Here is a 17,402-nt window from a genome sequence, read left to right as displayed (position 1 = left end):
ATTCTGGAAAAGATCCAATAGGAAGTAATAGGAAGACAAAGGGCGAGGCAAGGAAAATTAGTACAATAATAAACATAATAATAAAAGCTATTCACTGTTCAAATAGTAAAAAAAAAATTTACTTTATAAACATGGTGGTCTGGGGGGGAAATGTTCATGTGATTGTCTGCATTTGTGCTGCATTTCTGCACAACATGGTTGTCAAGAGTGCGTATTTGAGTTAGTTGAAAACCCATCTGGCCTTCTATCTGTCTCGTAAACTAAGCAATTCTTCCTCTGGCAATTCTTTATCTGGCACCATCATCATTGACATGATAGTTTGTCTCATTCGTGTACATGTCTAATGTGTGTGAACAATAATTGACCTGTATTTGCATGATGAAACACATTATGTCTATGCCACTTGTTTGGTTGATTGGATAATAGCATGAATAAGCAGGTGTTCGAGTATTTCTGTTATGGAACAAAGTTTGTTCAAATGCATGCACAGAGTGAACACTGCAGTATAACACTATCCCTGCTATCCAGACAACATTAACACACTTCAGTTTAGCATGAAATTCCCATTTAGAGGTAGTTCATAATAAGCACACACACTCTCATACACACACACACCACTTAAGAGGCAGAAAACTAACTCAATTTAGTCTGATTAAAGTTAATAAGCGGCTGATTGGCTGGCTAGGCTATCATACTGATGGGTGCATTATCATTTCTCCCACTACTGCGATATGAATTATATTTACTACAGCTTTCTTCAATTAAACTGCGCAGAATTGATTTTAGCCATCCAAACGAGCTAGCCGTCTCTTTATTCTATTCCGGCAGCATTACAGGGGCCTTCAATTTTGACTTCTAAAAATTCATTAAAACCGTTCTTTTAATGAAAGAGAGGAATGAGGATGCCGTCTCTTGAGGAAAATGAAATAGGGCCACTATGTCAGACCATAAATAGAGCTGTATTCATATACAGGCTGGATGACTTGAGGCATTTCAGGAAACAAGGGGATAATGTAACCCTGTCTGATAGAGAGCTGATGCAAATCTGAGCTCAAAGCAATAAACTCTCTTTTCTGTAGATGCTAATTTTTTTGTCAAAAATTGAGGCACATGCTGTATTGCTGGAAAAAAAAATTCTAGTTAAAAAAACTAAAGAAAACAACAGAAATGGGTTTTCTGAGAAGGCGGGGCTTATCACAAATCCAGGTTTCCCTTGTTAATACCATGCACCATCAATTAACATAATTACATAATTCATTTTTTCTCAATTGAACATTAATGTTTCTGTAATTATTTCCTCCGAGAGCAAGCGCGACAAACCCACAAAGCATTGCCACTTCATGAATGGAGGACCACTCAACCTGAACACTTAATACTTTTCCCAATGATATTAAAAAAGTGGGGCTTTTTTTCCTCAGTGCTCTCTTAAACAATGCAAATGTGCTGAATTTCATTTAGCTTTCACAGAGCGTGGAATTGATTTAATTTTTTTATTGCTCTTCAACAATGCATGAGCTATCAGGCCAAAGAACTAGTCTGCTCCATTTTAAGAACTAGCGACCATGCTCTGTGGGTAATTCTGATTAAGCGATGGATTACCTGATTCTCTTTTTGTTTGATAAATGATTAGGTTTGATTCCGATGCATTTTTTTGATTTGATTTGCACCATTGGTGGCCACACTGACCTTCAGTAATATGCTAATCAATGCGCAAGGCACCGTTAGCAGGACAATGTTCTCTGTAAACCAGGAGAGCCAGAGTGCTCCATTTCTCACGCCCACCACTCGGAGTACCTCCTTGAGCCGCATCTCCTTCTCTAGGACCAGACCTTTGATGATCTGGCACACCGAGTAATTGAAGGCCAGCACCAGGAACATAGGCATGATAGTGGCGATGGACATCACAAAGCTGTGAGAAGCATCGGATCAGTAACAGGTCATGTAACATACTCATTCTATGGATCCTGATTGACATTTGCGAGGTTACCTGCTTTAGTTGATTCGTACAGAATTACTTGCAACCTTATTTGTAATAAATAGAGTCATAAACTTTGAGGAGTAAATTATTTGGACACCTGACATTTCCAGACATATGTGGTTCTTCACCAAATTGTTACCAGCAGTTTGGTGAACCACAAGGTTAGAGACACACAATTGTCTTTATTCTTGACAGGAGACCCAAACCTGTTCCAGCCTGACAAAGCTCTGACCTTAACACCTTTTTGAACACCTTTGGAATGAACTGGAGCATCCCAGAAGAGTGGAGGTTATCATAACAGCAAATGGGGACTAAATGCAGAATGGTGTCTACAAACTCTTGTTTGTATATGTGTGTACACAAAAACATCACTTTTACCTTTTCCTGTGTTATGTCTAATTAAGGTGGAGACACTCGTAGAGCATCTTGGATGCTACAGAATTGAAACTGCCCTTAAATTCGGACCAAAGAGTTACATTTCAGAACAGAGTTGATCAATATATATATATATATATATATATATATATATATATATATATATACATATATATATATATATATATATATATATATATACTTTTTTTTATGTAGCTGTATATTAATGCTACAGGTGTGTCATTGGAACATGTGTGAGATGTTTTTTTTGTTTGTTTGTGTGGAATGGATAGAAGATGGCATGCCATGTTAATTGGGTGCATGTGTTTTATTTACATTTCATAAAATATTCATTTATTAACTTTTTGATCCATGTTAGCACTACTCTGATTTGATTATATTTTACGAAACTAGATACTACTGTAAGCAGGTTCAAAGTTAAATAAATACTGCAAGAACTGTCAAACTTGCTGCAGGAGTGAGAGAATAGGATTCCCAGATACAACTAGTTTTGGGGTCTGTTTCTTTGGTTTATTGATTTAAAGTGTTTAATGTCCTGGTGCTTAGCAGAATTTCTGTAACTTTCCCCAAAACTACAGTTTTGCTAATTCATGCCAATGATGCACATAGAACAGAACAGAACACAACGTTCAGTTTGAGCACCACGTCTTTGCAGTCTTTCCAGTGATGCTGCAGTTTGTGGGTTGCTCTAAGGAAGATCGCATTTCTTGCTTCTGACAGCTTGTTGTTATGGAGTATAGGCTGTCAGTGTTGAAACCTGACAGCAACAAAGAACAACTAAACTGCATTTTTTAGACAGCGGGATTCTTCCAGATTTTTTTTCTCCCATGCATCTTAGTTATGGCAAAAATTAAATTGAAACACTGACTGTTGTACTGACAACAAATTTGATCTATCTATCTATCTATCTATCTATCTATCTATCTATCTATCTATCTATCTATCTATCTATCTATCTATCTATCTATCTATCTATCTATCCATCCATCCATCCATCCATCCATCCATCCATCCATCCATCCATCCATCCATCCATCCCAAGAGACTGTGTTGTGTCTAAGACTCCCAGAAGGCCTCAGGCACAAATCCTCAATTTGATGTTTGATGCGAACTTCAAGAGAAGCTCTAGACCTCTGTCTGCATGATTCAATGCTGCCCAACGATTGGCAGATTGGATAACTGTATGGCTATAAATGTAAGGCTGCACCAAATCTAATTTAATATGGTTTTAAAGAAAAATGCGCAACGTTTAATACGAGATTTAATCACTTGTTTCTTATTTCCTTTTGAATTGATGGATTAAGTTTGTAGTCCTGGATATCCTTCATGTATAATGTGTAGTTTTGTAAAGTCACAAATGTGTTGCTGCAATTATGAGACTTGGTACTGTGCCGTTTTAAATAAAACAAAAGTGATTGTGGAAAGTGCTGATAATAGAACCAGACTATAGATAAGGTGCAATCTGTTGTATTGATTTTAAAAGCATAGCCTAATGCTGAGTGCTCTCTCTCTCTCTCTCTCTCTCTCTCTCTCTCTCTCTCTCTGTCTGTCTCACATGCACACGCAGAGATGATTGTAGAAAGTCTGGAATGATCTCTCATATGATTTTTAATTAGAGCTGGAGATTCTTTATGGATCAGTAGACAGCAGTCGTTTCATATAGTCTTCACTCCCTGTCCATCTTTCTCTCTCTTTCTTTCTCCCTCATGTTCTCTTGCACACACACACACACACAGACACACAGACACACAGACACACACACACACACACACACACACACACACACACACACACACACACACACACACACACACACACACACACACACAGCCCATATCTCCTGCGGCCCATATTTCTCTGTCAGTGTGATGTATGGTTTGATGCTGTTAGGATACAATAACAGTAGATTAAACAACCTTCATAAGGCCACTGAAATGTCAGGTTGAAATCTGCGCTCTATCCCGTGTAACAAAGTGCTGTCTCGGCACAATTAGCCGTCTGCGTGGATATATAACACACTCACCGTTTGACAGCCGATACTCTTTGTAAATAAAGTCGAATGAAACCCCAGCACCACCGCCACCAACATCCATCCACCCCCACCCCAACACACGCACACAGACACACACACACTTCTGCACACATTTATTTTTGTCTTTGCCTTCATCTCTTTGTCTTCTTCCTTCTCAGTCCGCAAGCTCACTCAGTGGTTTGTTATGCGAGACTGAAACACATCACCATTATGGCACACCATGGCTCTTAAAAAAGAGAAAGAAATAAAAGCCTCTCAATTACTGATGGAAAGAGAGAGAAAAAGGGGAGGCAGGATACACAGAGGTGTAGGGCTCGTCCTTAGGGAAGATAAAAGACACTTAAATATTATAGCTGGCACATGTGTTAATTGTAGATTAGGATGAGTCCCGTGGGACGGAGAGAAAACTATTTAAGAGATGAGAGGAACTTATTACCAAGTACTTATCCAGGCCTAATACAGATGTAGTGTAATCACACACACACACACACACACACACACACACACACACACACACACACCCTTGTAGACTATTAAACCAGATTTTTGGTTCTCTTTCATTCGCTGTAATCGTTTTTGTTTTGCACCGAGTCATTAATGAACAGCTGAAAGCACATCAAGTTCACATAAGAACAGCTTAAATAAATAATACACAAAACAGATCTCAGTGATATGAGATCAGAGCGTCCTTTTGAAGCAAGCCTTCCCTCGGTTATAATAATTGCAGTATCCCTATTTATTACAGTTTTTACAGTAGGCATGTTCAAGTAGTTTGGCAGGGTAAGTGGTGTGGTTACACTATTTCTATTAATTTCTTGGTAATAATGTTTTTAAATCCTTTACTGTATTAATTAGTTTACTATTAGTACTACTATAACCTTACCTTTGCCTGTGATAGAGAAAACTATATATACAGTTCAATAAATAAAGCAGAAGAAATAGTAATAGTAGTCCTACTAGATGTAAGAGAAGTACTAATAGCAGAAGAAGAGGTAGTAGTAGTAATAGAAGAAGAATGAAGTAGTAGTAGTGTTCAATAGATTAGAAGAAGTAAGAGGAGGATTAGGATTAGGAGTGATAGAAAAAGTAGTGGGTGGTAGTAAAATCTAATAGCAAATATTTATAGCAGGAGAAGTAGTAATAGCAGTAGGACTTTTACTAGTAGTAGTATTAATACTAATAAAGGTAGTAGTAGCATGACTAGTAGTAGTCGTAATAATCAGAGGTGGAAAGTAATGAAGTTGAAATTCTTCTGCTTCTGGTTGTTATGTACTGGTATCAGTACATAACAACCAGAAGCAGAAGAATTTCTATATTTTCCCTGCTTGTGTTCTATATGGTGGTTTTTCAGCATGGATGCATTCATTAGGTAACAAAATGTGAAATTATTTTGTATTAATATATTGATATGACGTGAGGTCCAGTTACCAGTGTGACACTAAAACTACTATTAATACCAGAGATCGCAAAAGTACACACATCCTTCACTCAAATAGAAGTAGAGATACTCATTAGTTACCAGAGTCTTTTAAATCATGAGTATCTGTACTTCTACTTGAGTGAAGGATGTGCAGAAAGATGTGTAAAATAATAGTTGTAGTAGTAATAATAGTTATAGTAGTAGTAGAATTAGTAGTAGTAGAAATATTAATAGTATTAGTAGTAGTAGTATTTGTACTACTTGTAGAAGTAGTAGTTTAGTTCGAGTAGAAGAGGATTAGAACTAGGAGTGATAGTAAAAGTAGAAGTAATAGGGGTAGTAGTAGTCCTAGTAGATGTAAGAGAAGTATTAGTAGCAGCAATAGTAACAGTAGGAGGAGTAGTAGTACAAGTAGGACTGTAGTAACAGTAGTTACTACAGAGGAATAACAGTATTTCTGCTACTAGTAGCCGTAGTGTCAGTCGGATAAGAAGAAGTAAGATGAGAATTAGGACTAGGAGTGGTATTAAATGTAGTTGAACAACAAAGACTACTTATAAACTGAATAAGGAAGTTTCAGTTATTATATAATGATTTTATAGGTTTGGTTTGGACTTATAGATAGGGTCCCTGGTGGTCTAGTTGTTAGGATGCGGCGCTCTCACCGCTGCGGCCCGGGTTCGCTCCCTGGTCAGGGAACCAACCCCAGCCACTCTTAGTGCCGGTCCCAAGCCCGGATAAATGGGGAGGGTTGGGTTAGGAAGGGCATCCAGCGTAAAAACATGTGCCAAATTAAACATGCGGATGATCCGCTGTGGCGCCCCCTACCGGGAGAAGCCGAAAGAAAGTTTGGTTTGGTCTTATAGATGGATATTTTTCAAGGTTGAATCCGAAATAGTGCTGTAACAACAGAGGGTGGAATGAGAATAAAATAGCAACTTTTTTACATTAATATGAGTTATATGTATTTAAAGCTGGTTTATGAACATGCTTGTTTATTTTCTGTACTCCCTATTTAAAGTATGCAAATCATAGTGTTGTCGCTTTGTAATAACTGGCGGTAAAGCTTTCATATAGAAAATATTATAATATTATATATATACAGTATATATATATATATATATATATATATATATATATATATATATATATATATATATATATATATATATATATATTCTGCCTATAACTTCGGCTTTACACATCCTTGTTTTCCTATAAGAGTATTCCCTGTACATTTTACTCCTAACCATACAAAAACAGAAATTTTCTTCGAATTTTTTATGGGGTGCGTCTTGTTTGTGAAATATGATGTATACATTGACAGTGTGGGTTTTTGGTAAAAACAAACACCAATACTCAAGCATCTGTGTGTGTGTCTGCAAGGTGTTGCACACTTCAATACCCCAAACTTTCCTGAATAAAAAACATCAGTCCATCTTAATATTCATAAACCAAGCGAGCAGCTGCTTGTCCGGTCCATCGAGACTTGGCTTTCATCTGAATAAAGCATACTTTATGAAGCAAAAGAACATTACATAGACTTAATTTCAGGAGCATGAGGACAAAGTGCATTCGTTTCCAAACTCATCATCCCTCGGATGTGGCACGTCACGTAGTGAATGCTTTCTGACGGGCAGGAAAAGCAAGTGCTTTAAATTACATTTGTATTTCAGATGAGGCATTTTCTCAGTACATGTTTACACACGGAATGACAGAGAACACAATTCCAATTTTATTCTTTCTTTCGCTGTCTCGCTCTCTTTCTTTCTCTGTCTGCATCTATTTTTTTGTGTTTCTTCTCTGTGTATAATTTATGAACAAAATGGCTGTTTGGGAGCATTAATAATTGATGCTGGCCGGCTGCGTCCACTGGGACAAGAAGGGAAAATGGCTAAGGGAGCCGGAGGATTGCTAGGTTTTATGCTCTCTATTCATCTCTTTTGATATCTCCGGTTCTCTCTCTCTCTCTCTCTCTCTCTCTCTCTCTCTCTCTCTCTCTCTCTCTCTCTCTCTCTCTCTCTCTCTCGCTCTCTCTCTCACACACATACACACTCACACACACAGAATCAACCTGACCTTGTTGTTTTGCAGTGGCCACTAAATGAAGTCTGAGAACTCAGAGAAAGAAGGGATTTGTTCTTCATTACCTGTCCATCATTCTAGCGCTCCTACACTGTCTCCAGGGGGATCGGAAGTGCTTAGAAAAAGGGGTTAAAAAAATCTAATAAAATCATCAGATCATTCAGAAATGCAGGAAAGAAAGATGGAGACTGTTTACCCTGGGTTCTCGAGGTCTGCAAATGCATTTAGTCTTGTAAAATAATGTATGAACATGAAAAATTGGCCTCTGTAGAATGGACTCTTGCAGGGTAGAGTGAAACGGCTTCTCAGCAGGCTCAATTGATCTCCGTATGAGATCATTTAACAGTGTCATGTCAATGTTTGAATTTAAAGATCACGAGAATGTAATGCAAGATGAGCACTACAGTCAAATTCTCTTGCAGGTAATGGGGGGAAATGGAATGGCCAAGCTGTTTTTTTCTGTCTGCAAAATAAGTTTTTTGTTGTTATGTATTAGGTTTTGGTGTCTTCTGATTTTAGTTAGTTCAGTGTCCTACAATATGAACAAACTTCTAGTTTATTTCAGTATTTAGCCCGACCTAGGGTGTAATAAGGGTACGTCAACACTAATTTTCAAAATTGCGTTTTTGTCTCAAAAACACTTCCCAAAAGTTGTTCATCCGCACTGAAATGTCTGAAAACGTCCCTGTACTGCACATGAGTAAAACGTAAGATGATTCAATCGGCATCGTTTTCGCCTGGTGTTAATTTACTTTGCGGTAATTTCGAGGAAAGGCGCCATCACATGACTAAAAATGCGTCAAGCCTCTGCTTTCATAGTAAGGACTGCGATGCAAAAACAGCGTTTTTCAAATGTGTCAAATAAAAAATAAAAAAACATTTTTTTACTAAAAACCTTTTTTTCAGTGTGGACGAAAGGCCAATACAGAAAGAAAAATATGCATTTTTAAATGTATTAGTGTGGACAAAAAAATGTAATCAAGTCAAGTTTATTTCTATAGCGCTTTTCACAACAGACATTGTCTCTAAGCAGCTTTACAGAATTTAAGAGTTAAGGTATAACGATGTGTATTTATCCCTGATGAGCAGCCATGGTGACTGTGGCGAGGAAAAACTCCCTTAGATGATATGAGAAAGAAACTGTGAGAGGAACCAGACTCACTAGAGGATCCCATCCTCATTACTTAATTAATGATTTAATACTGTCTTGTTTGCTGTCTTTGTTTGTCCCTCAAGCTACATATCTGATCACTTCTGTTCTTAAATCCCACTTGAGCACCTGTTTGTTCAACCAAATGCTGTTACTGTAGCTTCATTGTAACTACATTTCCCAGCAACCACTGCATGTCACAAACCATGCACACCTGTTTCAGAGTAACAAGATTTTAGAAACAAAGGATGAACATGCAGGTATATTTTATGGACAAAGGTTTGTAGACACCTGACCATAAGATTGTGCTTTTTGAACATCCCATTCCACATTTAGTCCCCATTTACTGTTATATGTTTGAAGTCAGAGCTCAATAGCAGGACAATTAAGATCTTCCACTCCACAGGTTTGGGTCTCCTGTTCAAGTAAAGAATAAATTGAATGCTCCAAAGAACTCCTATACAATTGTGTACTTTCAGATTTGTGATAACTGGTCATTTGTGGTTGGAAAAGTCAGGTGTCCCAATACTTTTTCCCATATTGTGTATATAAAATGTAGTTTTTTGTTGGTTTTAGTCAGGTAGAATTGTGTCCAAGAATACTTATGAGTTATTAATTTCTACCTAACATAACATTTCTCTCTGTTAGGGATTCTATCTTCTCAGAGTTTTTTAAGTGACTTCTGACAGTTTATCTCAGACCATGTCGCAAATCACACGCAATCCGTTGCATTCGATGTATAATTGAACAAGGCGTCACTGAGGATGTATCACAATCTCAAGCTTTGTTTGAAGTACCAAAAGCAAATGATTTACTTTAAGATGAAACACACTTGATCTTTATTAATTCAGTCACACTATTCCTGAGATACTGTTGCTTCAAAAGGCCAGGGGCAAACAGGCATCGTGTGAGATCTATAAAACATGATTTCCGAGCCCCTAAGTGCTACAGTTTAATCAATAAACACATTATCACTGGTGCCAGATGCAATGTGATCCTGCACTAATGTCTTCATTGAGCTTGTCGTCGTCAAGCAAACTAGATGCACTAAACAATGAGGGAATTTAATAGACATTTAAAATAAGGTAAACTTGCATGGGAAATTGGTGACATATACACACACACACACACACACACACACACACACACACACACACACACACACACACACACACACACACACACACACACGTAACCTATTACAATTCACCAGCCAATAAAAATGCTTGTGTTCACTCCAAACTGACATGATTTATTATTTTTTTTTTTTAAGATTATTGTCACAGTGAAGGAGGTGATTATCAGACTGCAGATTTCAATGCCCTTAAAAACAATAATAAAAAACAAAAAACAAAAGTAACATCTAAAATGCGGCTAGACAATATTTACAAATACACGAAAGATATTGTGCCCTAATTAAACATGAAAAACAAATGTGCAAGACAAAATAAGCTAACAAAACCAGATAGAAAGCAAAAACATATTCAAATCACTTTCACCTGCAACTGCAACTGTCTCACCTACCTTATGACAGATGCAATTACAAGTGAGGATCATTGTAATGCAGAACCAGGCAGACTTATCAAAAATGTCAGGCAAGAGCAGGGTCAAAAACACAAACTAGGTCAGGTGATGCACACACACAGGATTTTCAAGACTTATGTAGATCAAAAGATAGCACAAAATCAGAAAAACCAGAAGAGTGAAAAGAGAAATGGGTTAGAGATCAGGTGACTGTGAATGATATAAAGGTGTGTGCTGCAGTATCAGACAGGTATGTCCTGATGATCATGTTTTGCCACTTGTGCATATATATTACATGCTGAACACTTACATATTTATCTGCACTCGTCAATTTGCACAATTGCTACTATTTGCACTTTTGGTAGATGCAAAACTGCATTTCGTTGCAGTGTACCTGTACTATGCAATGACAACGTACTATCTATCTATCTATCTATCTATCTGTCTGTCTGTCTGTCTGTCTGTCTGTCTGTCTGTCTGTCTGTCTGTCCGTCCGTCCGTCCGTCCGTCCGTCCGTCCGTCCGTCCGTCCGTCCGTCCGTCCGTCCGTCCGTTTATCTATCTATCTATCTATCTATCTATCTATCTATCTATCTATCTATCTATCTATCTATCTATCTATCTATCTATCTATCTATCTATCTATCTATCTATCTATCTATCTTCTGCATTTATCTTAATTTGTCCTTGGATTGGTAACCTTTAGAGGAGCATGATATCACTGGGTTAAATTACATTTTCATCACTATTTTCAGACACTGCCAAAACATGTCTTTTTTTTCTGCCTTGTGATTTATACACTTTAAATAAAAATGCAATATACATAAAAAAAAATTGTGTGTGAAAAAACTGACCAACATCCATTAAAAATAAACTTTAGGTTTAGGTTCTTTAGATGTTTGCCTTTCTTACCTCTTATCTGGATCAAATATAAGCATTATATTATAGTATAATATTACATGTCACATATACAACATGCAACTGGAGCAGAAAGGGACAAGGTTCTTGTTCAAGGGCCCAACAGTGGCAGCTTGGCCATGCTGGGCCTTGAACTTCTGACTTACAGAGTCAACAATTGAGCCACCACTGGCCCCAAACAAAAATACACATGGTTTATCCAACTAGGGTAAGGGTCTATTTTTGTATTTTAAGTATTGTTGCCCTCTTGTTACCCTTTTGTGCTCATTTCACATACTGCTAGTGAACTGAGTTGCAAGAAAATGTTTTTATTTGATAATGCAGTAAAGAAGATGTTGCCTTTACGCATTTTCACTGTTGTAAAAGTCTGTAAAAATGACATCATAAGCATGATGTTCTAATTATTTCTGTGAAATGACTGTAAATATATTGCAGTAAATACCTGTAGAATTAATAAATTATTTCTTCAAAATATATTCTATGCTAAAATATATTCTGTAAAATGATTAAAGTATGTTTTACGGATTTTATATTTTACGGTTTGTCTATGTCACATGACCACACTAATTAATGTTACTGATCAGTTTTGACTTGTTTTTTTTTTTTTTACAGGATATTTGGGGAATTGGGAAAAAAATAACTGTGATGAAATTAGCTTCACCGATCTTATCAGGCCTAAACAGATTTTTTTCCCTTCACAATTTATTTCTGTTTACATTACACTTCAATATCTAATCAACTACTGACATTTCTGCACAGGCAAGTGCCTAGGAATTGGGCACTGGGCCATCAGGATTAGAGATAGAGAGAGATAGAGAGAAAGAGAGAGAGAGAGAGAGAGAGAGAGAGAGAGAGAGAAATAGAGAGAGAGAGAGAGAGAGAGAGAGAGAGAGAGATTGGGCGACTGGGGGGATTCAGTTCCAGTGGGAAATTTGTCCATGTTTAGAATGTGTGAGGGAAATGCCTGTGTACAGTGGGCTTTATTGAAGTAATAAGTCACCCACCCACACACACAGCCTTAATACCCATCAATACCCACTTACAAACACACACACACACACACACACACACACACACACACACACACACACACACACACACACAGAGCCAAACAAAAAGTGTACTCACGCGTCATCTACATAGCATGGATAGGGTATCTGCTGCATATAGACCCCCAGTTTTTTCCCAACACCTGTGAATGTCTGTATGATAGCATGGTCCAGAATGTCTTGCAGATACACAAAGCCTCCTCTGACATAGCGCAGATCGTTAAAGGGGTTATCACGAGCTGATGGAAACCAGGACCTTTAATTAAACACGCACACACACACACACACACACACACACACACACACACACACACACACACACACACACACACACACACACACACACACACACACAGGACAGAATTGACTCAATCAAAAGGGTAAACTTTTTTTAAAAAATTACCTTGCAATAAAACACCATATGAACATAAGTATTGGGACAGACTTTTCCAGCTATATGTTGTTCTTCTGCAAATTGTTACCACAAAGTTTGAGTCATGCAATTGCATACGATGTCTTTGGATGCAGTAGCATGACATTTTCCAGCCCTGTGCACAAAGCCAGCTCGATGAAAATGCAGCTGTGTTTATATACATTTCAATTCAATAAATTTAAATGCATTTTATATTTTTTTATATTTATATATATATATATATACACTGTGTATGCTGTATACTGTACTGTATATATATTGTAAATATTAACAGAGGAAGTATTGACTGATAGTACACAGACTGAAGTGTTGTTGATTTTCCTGAAAGTAACAGAACAGAATCTGTCTTTGTCCTGAAAGATCAACACTTGGTTCACACACCTGTCTTTAATCTTATCTGTCCTCTCAGTTTCCTCTATGTCCATGCGGATCTTATATCTGATGAGTGATGGGCTGCCCGCATCCAGGTCTGTAAAAACTACTCCAGCCCAAAAGTTCTCCTGCTCCATCAGCTTGAGGGCATGTTCCACCAACACTGTTTCACTAGCCATAGCCTTAAACTTGTCCAGATTGAAGCACTGCCAACACACACACAAACACACACACACACACACACACACACACACACACACACACACACACACACACACACACACACACACAGTTATCACCACACACAGAGCCCATATCAGAATAATTAAGTTGTGAAATCACATGTTCAGGGTTGAACAGAGAGTACAGCAGATGAAGTAGGTACAGTAGCCTGCTATCCAGATAGACAGATAGAGCATAAGAAAGATTTGTAGGTGTGTAGTCCAGTCCATCATCTGTTTGCAGCTTACATTCACCCGCTCTTCCTTTCAGCTCTAATGAGCAGTCATGGGTGATGGGCCAAAGCCAGCGCACTGCAGTGTCTCACTAAAATCAGAGAGAACGCAGCAAAACTGACATGCTATCAGCTTTACTAAGGCCCACAGCAGCACATAGGGGCAATTGCACCACTCACATTAACTACATCTCCTGGCTAAAGCAGAAAGAAGTTGATCTTTGTTTATTTACAGTGTCAATTTAGACACACAATTCACAATTGCTTTATTCACTGAATGTATCAACAACAGAATGACTTGTCACAATTAGTGTCAAGTATCAGTTAAATATTTGTCATTGCACATTTAGTCTCCATTTGCTGTTATAATAACCTCCACTCTTCTGGGAGAATATTCCACTATATTTTGGTGTGCAGTTGTGCAGAGTTGTGGTTATCCAGCCTCAGGGGTGTTAGTAAAGTGAGGTACTGATGTAGGTGATGTAAGAAGGCAGTCATTGTTCCAATACATGCTAAAGGTGTTGAACAGGGTTGAGGTCAGTGCTCTATAGCAGATCTATAAAAGATCTTCCTTTTCAACTCATGTAAAGCATATCTTCATGGAGTTGGCTTTGTGCACAGGGGGGCATTGCCATGCTGGAACTGGTTTGGATCTCCTAGTGCAAGTGAAGGGAAGATTTCATGGTGCCACATCCAAAGGCATCCTATACAACCGTGTGCCTCCAAGTACTGTATGTGCAAGATCCAGCATTCTCATAAAACAGTAGGAATTGAATTGCTCAAGCACACAACAGTATTACATTTATTGTTATTTAGTGTCTACGTAACAATTATTTATTGCAGAAGTATAGAGAAGTATCTCAACCTAAACCAGAAGGGAAAAAACATAAATTTTTTATCCATAGTATCAAAATTCATTTTACAATTTTTTTGTTTGCACTGCTGCAATCTGTGTGTAAGGAATTATCGATCAGTGTTGTTGGAATGGGATGTAGTTATTTATTATCATTAACGAACATACTGACATATGGAATACTTAAGAATGCTACAACATTCGCATGTCTTTAAACTATATAGCCATACAAACACAATACAGTGCCACCAGTTCAAAAGGGAAAAGGGTTCATTTATATTCCAACTAAGTAGTCCTCAGCACATGCGTAAATAAAAAATCCTGCATTGTCTGTCTTTATACATGTAATTTTCATTATGATGTGATTGTGCGGCAGAGAATTATCCCTCTGCTCTTATCCATTATACTGCATACCAGCGACAGCAGAATCCTTTGCCAGCAAACGTGCTTCCTATTCAAATAAGCTGCAATTTTGAATGCATGACCTTGTAGCACAGTTGCAAAGCACCATTTAATTAGCTTATTTTCAAAGTTTTGTTATTTCCATTCAACATATTTTTTTATATATTTTGGATTCATTTATACATTTCTAAATGATCAACAATAATTCCTAAATCTGGATTCTCTTTCCCAAAAATAAACTGTTATTATTTTAGTTCCTCTTTATCTCAGACACACTTTGTCTTAATTTAACAGTAGTTTGGGAGGGAAATGTCCACAATTCACAAATTCTATAAACTTCTGGATTTTAGAAGCTTTCGGTGAGGAGTATATGTTTAGAGATTGTAACTGTAATAGGCAGAGCCTAGTAAAATGAGAAGCATACAGAGCAAGGAATAAAGAGGAAAAAGAGATTGAAAGAATGGCCTCCAGTCAGAAAGCACCAGGGGAAACTACAAAGCATTGTTGAAAAATGTGTACTGTCATAGTAACAAAGCAAAGAAGTGAACCTGACATTGCTTTAATAAGCTGAAACTTCCTACTCTTTATAAGGAAATAGTCTTTGCTTCTTATCTTACTTTCTGCACAGGTAATCTTCTCTCCTAATTTATGTTCATTTTACTAATGTGTTTTCAATGCCAGTTCACTTTTGACTCTTGTAATAGATGGCATGCCTTTTTTGGTATGGCACAGTAATCCATAAAAAAAACGTCACCAATACTCAGCCGTGACAAAGTTCCTATGCTCAATAAGGCCATTAATTTAATCAGAAATATGAATTACCAGTATCATCAGTGGTGGAACTGCCATCCATCACAAGAGGGAGAAAAAAAGCAGAAAAAAAAAAGGAACGAAATGAAATTGAAAGGGAAACATAGCAGGGTAGTGAAAAAGACATGCGATGGGGGAATACTAAAAATAAACATGACTACATTTACATTGCTTCAGCATGCAAAGTGATTATATGTCCAAATAGCAGGCAGAGGATCAGTAGGGGTCTGAGAGGCTTGTGCACATGCCTACACATTTTTGAGAGCAGCAGATTGAGACGCTTCAGTTTAATTATGCTCTTGCGATTTCCATGTTATTTTATTTCTATATAATGCAGCACGCAGGAGGCCTTTCATGGTCCTCTTTCAAGATGTGAACACTGATTGAATACAGTGCATATGCCCATAGTGGTTCTTATCTTGTTGTTATGAAAACTATTCATATTGATGGATGCTCATGCTCAACCATGCTCCAGAACCATGATGAAGATCTACCATCCCGCTCATCCAGAGTTTAGCATTCACTATGCTCCAAGACGCCTTCAATTATGCAGAGTTTAGCATCTCCCAGTCTCACTGAGACATGCTTACCTACAAGGCATACTCCAAACTTCTAGATATCTAGCACACTTTGGTGTTCTGCTTGATCTACTACCCTGCAGAGCTAAACTCAAAACCTGTACCTGGAGATCTGCCAGGCCTTTGTATCTGCTAAATTCTTCTGAAAAAAAAATGACCACCTGCCTGACCAATCGTAGATATTTTTCACTTCGCAACTTTTTCTCAGAATCTATTCCATTTGATCTATCCCCATGTTCCTTTAGCTACAGCCCATGTACTCTAAGGCAAAAGTCAACTCCAAACCTGTTCCAAATCACCGTCTTGTTTTTTGCTAATATTTTATGCTGTACCTTTTGAAAGAAAATGCCTAGTTAAATTTTACATATTTCTCTTCAAACAAAAAAAACTGGAGATCCATTTCTTGGGTCAGATTAATTCTTTATAGCTTAAATATTTACAGTGTTTTTCTAGAAGAGCGCATTGGTATAGAGCAACAAAAAGTATGGTAGACATAAACAAACCTAGAACGTAGACTTACCGCCATGACCTGCTTGATGAGTTTTGCAACCTGACTGGTGGTGTTGAAGACGTTTCTCCAGTCAAATGCCGGCATCCCTGCAGGCCGGTCTTTTTCATTACCGTTGAACAGAAAATTCGCGATAAGCGCTGAAGACAATCTGCTCCCGTTCAGCTGCTGATCCAGAACTGCAGAAACAAGTGGGTTCTGCAGCATGGCCTGAAAGAGGAACATAAAATGTGTCATTGTTGTATTTAAGATGTCTACCACCTAAATTACCCTGCAAAGTTCTTGCTCCAAACTTATTCAGGTAGATCAGCTACCTGAAATGAACTAGCTCCTACTGTACCTACTACCTACCACAGAATTTACCCTCAACCCTATCACTGAGGAGCGACCTGCTGAGGACAAACAAAGAGGTTTCTACTGTGCACATGGCGCTCTACCAAC

General features: G+C 37.8%; 1 protein-coding gene across 3 annotated transcripts in view; it reads right to left on the bottom strand.

Moving 5' to 3' along the window:
- The window catches only part of LOC310721233 (phospholipid-transporting ATPase ABCA1), a 168,797-nt gene that overhangs the window by 95,444 nt on the left and 55,951 nt on the right, over positions 1 to 17,402 (bottom strand). For 2 of the 3 annotated variants that reach the window (XM_083532642.1, XM_083532640.1), the window contains exons 12-14: positions 16,974 to 17,171; positions 13,366 to 13,562; positions 12,631 to 12,807 (exon numbers count right to left, since the gene is read on the bottom strand). In XM_083532642.1, coding sequence (XP_083388768.1) covers positions 12,631 to 12,807; positions 13,366 to 13,562; positions 16,974 to 17,171 — 572 coding nt within the window. Of the gene's footprint in view, positions 1 to 1,686; positions 1,910 to 12,630; positions 12,808 to 13,365; positions 13,563 to 16,973; positions 17,172 to 17,402 lie in introns of all 3 variants that reach the window. The other variant, XM_083532641.1, reaches the window with a different exon arrangement.

The sequence above is a fragment of the Silurus aristotelis genome (assembly GCF_946808225.1).
Source record: "Silurus aristotelis genome assembly, chromosome: 27".
NCBI lineage: Eukaryota > Metazoa > Chordata > Actinopteri > Siluriformes > Siluridae > Silurus > Silurus aristotelis.
This window is presented reverse-complemented; position numbering and strand designations above follow the sequence as displayed.